Consider the following 10,089-nt stretch of genomic DNA (forward strand, 5'->3'; position numbering starts at 1 on the left):
GCTTCTTATCTCTTCGTTTTCTCTTTTCTTAAAATCTGTTGAACGTCGGGTTAATGAGTTTGCAGAGTTTTATCAAAGAGTCGAAACTTTTAATCTCCAAGTAGATCCTATGGTGCCATCAAGTTCAAAGCTGGCCAAGGTGTATAGCCGGCCAAAGGGAGTCAAATGGGCACCTACGGTTGGTTTGATACTATATTACGCCACCGTGGATCTGTTTGGAGATTAGAAACTTTGTCGCATTTGAGGTAAGTTATAGGTGCATTTGTTTATGGCGTAACTAGGTGGCGCTGTTACTCACAAACGTCTCTAATGAACTTCTGCGCAGTAGCCATGCGCAGTAGATGAATCAGCATTCATTCCTTGTCACGCAGGGACAAAGATTTTGGGAAAGGAACTGAGTTGTGCACACCCCGGGAACAAAACCTCTCCGTTTACGCCCGATAACTGCACAGCCCACGTCCTTTTTCACATTCTAGGAAGGTTTCACGACAAAGGGGATAAGGGACATCGAGATTTAGAGCAAACTTTTGGTCCAAACCCGAAAGAATTTCGCCAGGAGGCTCCCTATCACACTCTTTTTCTACAATGTAAATCAAATATTGGGGTGAAATTAGGCTTTTATATGATATTGTAAGATGTCTACTGAAACCTTCTATTATATAAAAGACATCAAGCCGGGGCTAAAGAACCTGAACGCCATTTTTATCGTCCTAGACATAGGTGGGTATTTTGTCCAGAAGGCCCAGGGAGTAGGACCGGTCCATTTGATAGGGGTTTAAGTTTTGCTTTTGGTTTTCAAAAATCTGATTTTTTTTCTTCATAAATCTTTCCAAAGTACCAATTAATCATTATACTAGTAATTTATCAGCAGTAAGTCTAAAAGGGCGATGCGAAAATTCCTGAGTGAGATTTCCCCTAACATCTGGGCCAGCTCTTCCCCCTGAAAGAAGATGGCATGTGCTAAAGGGAAGCCGCCATCTTTTGGCTGTTCTATGTATCAGTCTTGTATCATTTTCGGTGTTTGCCGGTGAGATATTCTTGTAGTTTTTGATGTTCTTTTAAGAATATAAGGAACAGCCATTTTGTACGATTTCTCAAGCTGTATTTTTGCATGCAAAATGTGTCTTTTGTTAAATGGGAGAAACGATGGAAATTTGTAGTGTCGACATTTTGGAAGGAGTAGCAATGGTAGATAGAACAGCGTAGGTCTATGAGGTCATACAAAGAATTTAGACGATACCACAGCTGGAATGGGGGTTCAGTGACTAGATAACTTGATTGGAACAAAGAGGTAAAAACCTTTGATTGTAATTGGTAATGACAGTTTACCTATGATGGTCTAATTTCGTAATGATTAACAAAAGAACTTGTTCAAATAATTTTGTAAAAACTCAAAAAAATCTAATGACTTCAAGGTATGAAAGGAAAATAGGAAAGAAAATGCCAATTTCTGAACAAATGTTGGGCAGGAGACTACATTCTCTGCATGCAGTACTTCCAAAAGTTTGTTTTTCCACCCTACCTTCTGTTTAGAGATGGAAATATCTTAGTCATAATAACATCACTTTCTTTTTTCTCCCCTGGCTTCTAGGTCGGCCGACCCAAACGAAAGATGGGCATGAAGTTCGATCGTGTAAAGTCGCGGACAAAACCGGCTCTATCAACATTTCCGTTTGGGATGAAGTCGGAGAGTTGCTGCAGTCTGGTGACATCATCAAGCTCAGCAAAGGGTAGGTCACATGACTTTGGTTAACCAATCAGATGCAAGAGAAAAGTTTAGGTCACATGACGAGGTTTAACCAATACGAGCGATCGCGATGATGTCACGGTGATGCAGTGGTAGGCAAAAAGCAGGTGTTTGGCAAACGATTGATTTACATATTAACCGGTAATTTGATCTGCTGATTTAAATATCAATTTTTAATCCAATCTAATGATGTCCTGGTAGGCACCAAACACCGAATACCCCGGATATAAACAACAACAGCGATCGCTCGTATTAGATACAAGAGAAAAGTGACTGTTAGACTTTGTTAGAGAAAAAAAGAAAAGTGGTACAAACTATCACATAATGTACGTACTGCTTTATATGAGTCTTAAGCTTCTGGAAAGTAATAAATTGTAACTTTGCATCATATGAGAATTTGATATTCTACACTCATCTTTGAGCTTATTAATTTGTGCAAATTCCTAATCATGGTCAACTTATTTCACTCATATACTGGTATGTTGTATTTGCTAATACCACTTCTTTTCATAGGTTTGCTTGTAACAATTTTATTCATAACTTAACAAATTTAATTTGTATTCCCAGGTATGCTTCTGTGTGGAAAGGCTGTCTCACACTTTATACAGGCAGAGTTGGGGATCTTAGAAAAATTGGAGAGTAAGTCAAGCCGTTCTTTTGTCATTCTTTTATCACATGATAATGTGGAGTTGAAATGAAATATGATATAAAGTCAAACAATTGACTTTAGAGTCGTAAGCCTATCGGTGCAATCTATTTTAACAGCATTGAAATTTTACAATTAGGGTATTTACAAATTCTATCTTGTATTGGAGTTGTAATAGAATATATCTAAGGACAGCTGCATTGAAATACATGACATTGCAAATAATTTTTATGATTAATTCTAACTGCTCTCCACACTACAGGTTCTGTATGGTATTTTCTGAAGCTCCAAACATGAGTGAACCAAACCCAGAATATATCCAGCAAACTAAGGTCATTGTTGTATTAATATTAATACAAAGTTCTGTAATGTCTTTTAATTTTTAGAGCTTGAACGACAAGACAAGTACTAGTAGTTAGAGAATAACAGTTTTGCATTTACTTTTGCATTGATTTTATTTTGTGAAATCAAACTTTTGCGAAGATAAAAACTACAGTGAAATAAGACCAAGATTTACACAAACCATATTTCAATTTTACAGGGAGAACAGGGATCAGGGGCAAATCTAGCCAATCAGCTGCCAGGACCACCAACCAATCAGATGGCTGGAAACAGTGGATCTGCTCCACCCAACTTTAACCAATCAGGTTATCCAGGTAATCATGATTTTGACCAGTTATATTTTTTTCATTAGCTGGATACTACAATGTACTACTGAAAGCTTGTATTTTGATGCTTGAGTTTTACACAAATGAGTGATTCACATTTTTGTATTTCAACAACAATTCTATGAATGGAACATAGGGTTGATAATGCACCCTGAGGTGTTTACGGTGTCATAAGGCATGGTTGGTTCCTACCACAGAATAAGTCACCGAGTGAGGAATGCGAATGAGGTGCTTTTGCGTAGCAATATGATAAGTCTGATTGACAATAAGCATTTAAAACAAATTGATTCAGTTGTTAGTGTTATATGTTTAGGAACTTAAAGCACAATAGCCCTGGAACTTTAGCAGTTTGCATATTTTCAATGATTGTTAATCTAATTTTTTTCCCGCCCCATCCAAAGTGCCAGGGAACGGTAACTCCCAACCAACAGGAGGATATTCCAACGGTTCGCGAATGCCCGGGCCTGGAATGGGAGGCTACGGACAACGGTATCCTGGTCCCCCGGGAAACGGGGCGCGTCCTTCGAACAATGGCGGTAACATGTCGCATCACGGGAACGGTAGAGATCCGAGACGGGGGGCGCGGAGATAGCGGCGCTATTAGCTAGGTCGTAAGCACAAGAAACGTTTCGATCCAATTTGGAGCTTTATTCTACCAAGGAGGTTAACCTCCTTGATTCTGCAAATGGATCAAATGTCTTAAAATCGTGGGTAGCTATATTTTCTCAAGTGGAGTATTAAATGTTTATGATAACTGCACAGTCTAACCTATAACACTGTATCATACTTTTACAAAATGATAAAAATAACAAGGCCCCAAAGAACTAACAAACCTTTAGTGTAATGATAATAATAATGAAGTAAATGGTATCTCCTTTTTAAAGCACGTCATGTTTGTCAGAGGAGAAGTGGAAAAGCCAACATCAGATTGAATGTATTTGACGCACATCCGTAGTTTAACAGTCTTACCAGTTAGTGCCAATGTTTTGTTTATCATACTAACACACAATTTTGCACAGGTTTGCCTCTCTAATTATTACCAAATCTACTTGTTTATCATCATATTTCTATGAATCACATTATAAACATTGCAATTGAATTTAAGTACTGATCACATTTCAACAGAAAAGTGCAACAATTGGTCATTATTGTTGATATTTTGCAGTAAATGTATCACAGTTTTGGAAAGCAGTATTTATCTTTTCCTGGTCAAAATATAGATTGTTGGAGGAAAAAAAGATATTTCAAGACTTACAAAGTAAGCGCATGTCACCCACAGTCTTTTTAAGTATACTGCATGTTTACATTTAATATTTCAGTACATCAAACTGTAAGATAAAATAACATAGAACTTAAATCAGAAAGGCAGTGTTCAAATTTGCATATCATGAAAAATTCTAACATTCCAGTACCTCAACTCATAAAATGTATGTTGAAGTAAAATGATATATCCATAACTTGTAAAAATGTCAGCTTGTACAGAGTATTTAACATTTGAAATCATATTTCAAACAGGTTTGAAATTGAACGTTCCCAGTAAAAGCCATTTGAAATATCATTGAGTGGATTATAAAAAGATATTATGATATATATATATATATAATGATATATATATATATATATAATGATATTAGAGAAATCCAACAACATGCAAATGTCAGTACAGTGACAATGACTTTTTTTAGCCTGGGTGTCATCCACATTAGGTTAGAATCAGACATGTGTAAAATTTGTACAGATACTAAAGCAAAAGTGATCCTAAGGAGGACAGTATCCAGGCTATCAGAAAAAAGAAAAATGTTTCAGGAGATTGAAAAAATGAATAGAGGAGACATTGCTCTTATGACATCTTTCATACAGTGTAAAAGACAGTGTAAGGAAAAATTAGTAAATACAAGACAGAACACAATCGATAAATTTGGAGAAAATAGGAAATAACACGTTATAATCTAAAACTGATGCCAAATACCCAGACTTCCCACTCTGGCTTAAGTAAAACAATACTGACATGTTAAAGCCAAATATGGTATCATTGTTCAAGCAAAAGCACTGTAACATACAATAGATTTTCAGAGTTACATGTAACTGTAAAAATTCCTATGATTAATATGAACGCTGAGCAAGTATATGTCTTATTATTTTGTTAGGTTATGCAGTCAATAATCACAGCATTGTGCTTTTGGGGTTTTACTTAATAATGCTTATTACTAACATTTAACAACAGATTCTACAGTTTGAACATAAGCATATTCTCCTATTCATAATGTTATGCAGATTACTGCATTGCACAACTGTGTCATCGTCAGTCTTGCATTCTCATATTAAGATGTAATCAGTGTATGGTTATTATGTAATAAACTCTTGCACTTCTTACACTTTTGAGCAGTTGGTAATGTGAATCTCCAAACACCTTTTTTCTGCAATTCAGTGAAGACCACCCCCCATACGTGTACATCTGCATAATACAGTCAAACTTGTACAAGTGACCACTTCTACATAAGGACCACCTGGCCTTTCATATACAATTAAAACGACGTGTACAATTAGTGACCTGGTCTCTCTAAAGGAATACTGCCTGGCCATTGTTATTAGTCTCCAAGCAGATCCTATGGTGCCATAAGATAGTATCAAAGCAGGCCAAGGAGTATAGCCGGCCAAAGGGAGTCAAACGGGCACGTCCGGTCGCATACACAATCCTAGGCTAATCTTCAAGCGGTGGCAAATTTTTCCCTCTGCCGGCTGAAGTCCTTCCCCAGCTTATGTTACTGTTTTAAGCCACCAGAGGAATCTGCTTGGAGATTACATTGTTACCACTTTTTGTGTGGATGATTTTAGATAATTCTTCTTATTGCCAGTATTAAAGAAACTGGCAACCATGGTATTTAACAGCCAAATTCTACCAGTTCTTAACTAAATGGCCAGCAATTACATGATTTTTAGCTATTATTGCTTTTTGGCAAATCAATAACTTGGAAATAAACTGAACTAATATCATAATACCATGAAGTTGCAAGATACTATATTGTCATTCACCCTGAAACCCCGCCTCTCCTTCAAATCATTTTATAAGACTAAAATAACTGCATCATGTTTATATAATGAAGTTTTTCTGTAATGTTACATGTTGCCAATACAAATCCAGGAGGTATATGCCATCAAATACCTGTACTGTCATAATGATGCATTGTACAACCCCCCCAGGACAATTTCACACCAGTGCCTTCTGAGAAAGTAGACCCAGACCTCACGTGTTTTCCCATGCTCCATCTTGCTTCTACATGGCTCTACTCTTTTCTTCCAAACATTTCGGTCCCCCATAGCATTCTTTAAGTCCTTGACCTGCAACGTCCTCACATGAGCAAGTTGGTCTAATTGTAGGTTAGTTAGGGTTGCCCAGCATGTGCGTACCCATGCACGTGTACTGGCTTCCACAGTAATTGTGTTCACTAGCAAACTCTGCTTTGTTCCTGAAACAATGGCGGGCAAGTCTGGTCTTACGCTCCCTACGTTATAATAATTAGTTTTGTGAGTGCTACCTAACCGATTTTAATAATAAGGACTCCATATTTGTGTGATTGCAGTTCTTTGAACAAACTTCTGTTGTCTCTTGTCTTTAGAGGGCCAAACCCTATGAGTGTCTAGTGACCACCTGTCCACATAGACCAGTGAGATTTTATCGGTCCCTTGGGTGGTCATCTTGGGTAGTTCGACTAGATCTCCTTTTACTGGGGGCTATTTCTGACTTGTGTCCATTTCAGGAGGGAGACCCCGTCCTCACGTGTGTTTCCACGCTCCATCTTGCTTCTTTACGGCAATTGCAAATTATATGGGTCTGGTTTAAAAATCCTAGTTTCATGATTGCTTAACCTAAGTGAGTTAATGATCAGGACTTGTACATATTTGTGCAGTTGCAGTTCTTCAAAGAAACTTCTAAGAAGCTCCATCTTAAGATTGGAATTCCGTTTTTCCCATTTTGAAATGTGCTAATATTTTCAATATAAAAGCACTTGGTGCAAAGTCTTTACATATGATTGACAAGTATGATGCATAGTTGTGAAATATGATAATAACTTTCATGAATATTCATTTTGAAAATTTTCTTCCTGCAGGAATTCCTGCAGGAAGCGTTTTTCCTGCAGGAATTCCTGCAGGAAGCGTTTTTCCTGCAGGAATGCTGCAGGCATTCCTGCAGAAATTCCTGCAGGAGAAAGGTAAATTCCTGCAGGAAGAATGTTTCCTGCAGGAATTTCTGCAGGAATGGCCTTATAATTCAATTATCTAAATCAATGACACTAAGATAAGAGTGCTACACACCGGCAAAAAAAGTATGCAACAAACGTTTTAGTAGTAGTTTCTCCTATTCATGCAACTTTTTCAACATATACATTTACATTTTGTACTACAGTTAAATGTAGAGTATAATCACACCCCGCGCAACATTTCTACCCCCAGTTCAACCTGTATGACCTCACAAGCGCCATGTTCTTGTTGACTGTCGACGCATCAAAAGCCAGCCAATTTCTCAACAGTTATCATATATAATATCAATGTCACTAAATCCTTCAAAATTATGAGGTAGTCTGGCAACATTTTTGAAGCACGACGTGTGCCCGACTCGGGGTGGTCGTGGTCGCAAGTTTGAGTTTAATCCGATTAAATGTGAACGCATTTTTTTAATCCAACAGAAAGCTTTAATCGGATTCCTTATTTAACTCACTTGTATTTTTTCATTTGAATGGGGTCCAAGTTGCCCATGACATGTTCAACAGTTGTGCCGACAGAGCCATTACGGCTGTTCACACATGGGTGTTTTCATCAAATGAAAACTGCTCTATTCGAATGCTCCTTCCATGCATGCAATGATATCTTGTAAATGCAGTACCAAGTTGAACGTGGCAAAGAATGAAAGCTCCTTGGTCAGCAACTTGAGATTTGTTTGATCTGGTTGGTCATATTTTGACCATCATAAGATTAACACTTGAATTTTTGTTCCAGAGAATATTTCATAAAGTTTAAAATTGGGCCTAAGAAAGCCAGGGGCTTGCTTCCTCTTGTTGAAAATTCAAGTAAGTATGCGCTATTGTAATGCGGGTTCAAAGTAAGGTCAGCTATTGTTCTATAGATATGCAAAGGATGCTGGTGTCCAATTATCAATTATCAAAGGACTAATTATTCCCCAGGTCCAAACATCCTGGCTACCTGTAGTGCTGAGGACCTAAGGCCTTCAGAAAGAATCCTGGAACTTGGGGGTACACTATTACAAGAAATTACAGACTGAAGAATTACAGAATTTCAGAAACCTAAGTTCACTTTTACACTAATCTATTTAAATATGAAATGGTTAAACCTAAAGGGTAAATCAAGGTTGTCTTTGTCAATTTAAAGGTAAACTATGAATAATTTTTCTTGAAGTTTTGTGAAAATTTGATGGTAATTGTGGACTCCACTTATAATAAGGTAATAAATAGACTGCTCAAACCAAGGAGGTTTAATATAGGCATCATGGAATGAAGTCAGCACCTCTGTGCCTAATTTCCAATCCAGCTGTGCCTTGCTCAATTTGCCCTTCAAGCTGCGTTACATTAAACAACTGCTCGCTATCAGACCCCCTTCTGTCAGTAATGACCATGGTAAAATCAGACCCGAGTGCTCGAAAATAAAAGCTGGACTGCTTCTAGTTGGGGGGGCTACTTTCAAAGTTGGTCATTTGGTCGTTTGATACCACTGTTGCACAGTGACTATGACTGCTTCCCAAAAAACCTGGTGCAGGATGAAGACCCAAAAAAAGTTTGCTTTTGCCCAACTAGTGTAACAGTGGGTTCAAGTAGTTCCTACCGTCCTTGCTAAGGAGCTCTGAGCTTTTGTGGCGACAGCGGTAGCGTACCGGATTTGTGATCCGGCTGCTGGTTTGAATCCTGGGAGTTGGGATGTTGTTTTTTCTGTTCTACTCGCCCCTCTGGTTGTTTCACTGGTTGCCACACCAGATATCGAACCCTTTCTTGAGTGACAGATAAAGCTCCTTGGTTAATAACAAAGGACACAAAATATGCCAGGAAAGGAATATACACCGGTAAGCTTGTACGGGCTAGACGAGTTCGGCTTTTTTTTGGGCCCCCCCCCAAAAAAAAATCGCCAAGCTTCCCAGAGAGGCCGGTGAAGGAGCCGAACTCGTCTAGCCCGTACAAGCTTTCCGGTGTATATTCCTTTCCCGGCATATATTCCTTTCCCGCAATATTCCCGATTAAAAATCGCGAATCGACCCCCCCCCCCCACCGAAAAAAAAAAACGCCAAGCTTCCCAGAGAGGCCGGTGAAGGAGGCTACTAGCCTGACTAAAATCGCGCTCCTAGCGGCCGGCCCTATAGTATTGCTGCTGCCCTAGGAGGGGTCATTAACCCCAGCCAGCGCTAGATTGTGTAAACACAGGCTACTCAGCCTAAGGTGCATGCAAAAATGACTTTCAAGCCCTGTGATGCAAAAAAAAACAAGACAGTTTTAAACAGTTTGTATTTTGCCTTATGATGCAAACTGGTACCAAGGCTAAAACCAGTTCAGTTCAGAAAAAGGGATGCATGGTAATGTGACCTTTCCCACTGACACAGAAGAGGGTCTGCATGGGGGGTTCTTGGTAACGCTTAACGGTGAATTCAGGAGGCCCGGTAATGCTTAACGGTAAATTCAGAAGGTCCGGTAACGCTTAACGGTAAATTCAGGAGGGGTTACAAAGCATGACAGTAAACATTGACGTTCGTTCCTCTTTGTACGGCGCTAAACTAGGTTACCTCGATGGTTGAAAATATCAGACTAATGGCATTGTGAGAAGGAAAAGGTGCCCAGAGCCCGGAGGAATGACAGGGACAATGTCTGCTGTGTCTATGACGTTTGCTTCCCTGGGTCAGTGCTCCCACCAGAGGCGGCAACAGCAAGTTTCTTGTAGGCTGGGGGGGACTATTGCTGACAAAATTTTCAGCACATGGAGCGCCGAAGGCGCAACGCATCGTATGGGGGTAGGGGGTATGCTCCCTGGGA

The 10,089-nt window shown here is 39.1% G+C and overlaps 1 protein-coding gene across 1 annotated transcript; it reads left to right on the forward strand.

The window, feature by feature from the left end:
• The first annotated feature begins 313 nt into the window (after positions 1–313).
• On the forward strand, positions 314–3,996 carry LOC118404603 (SOSS complex subunit B2-like). The gene is made up of 6 exons (XM_035803813.1): positions 314–720; positions 1,592–1,730; positions 2,315–2,386; positions 2,656–2,725; positions 2,935–3,049; positions 3,463–3,996. Exons 1-6 carry the CDS (start codon positions 636–638, stop codon positions 3,651–3,653), a joined length of 672 nt encoding a protein of 223 aa, XP_035659706.1. The 5' UTR covers positions 314–635; the 3' UTR covers positions 3,654–3,996.
• The last annotated feature ends 6,093 nt before the right edge of the window (positions 3,997–10,089 follow it).

The sequence above is a fragment of the Branchiostoma floridae genome, chromosome 17, assembly GCF_000003815.2.
Source record: "Branchiostoma floridae strain S238N-H82 chromosome 17, Bfl_VNyyK, whole genome shotgun sequence".
NCBI classification, from domain to species: domain Eukaryota; kingdom Metazoa; phylum Chordata; class Leptocardii; order Amphioxiformes; family Branchiostomatidae; genus Branchiostoma; species Branchiostoma floridae.

What these genes read in the sequence shown, in the direction of transcription:
- LOC118404603 (XM_035803813.1), top strand. Translation starts at nt 636, where the DNA reads ATGTCTACTGAAACCTTCTATTATATAAAAGACATCAAGCCGGGGCTA. An exon ending in GATCTTAGAAAAATTGGAGA is followed by an intron (nt 2,387 to 2,655) that starts GTAAGTCAAGCC and finishes TCCACACTACAG; the next exon opens with GTTCTGTATGGTATTTTCTG. An exon ending in AATATATCCAGCAAACTAAG is followed by an intron (nt 2,726 to 2,934) that starts GTCATTGTTGTA and finishes TCAATTTTACAG; the next exon opens with GGAGAACAGGGATCAGGGGC.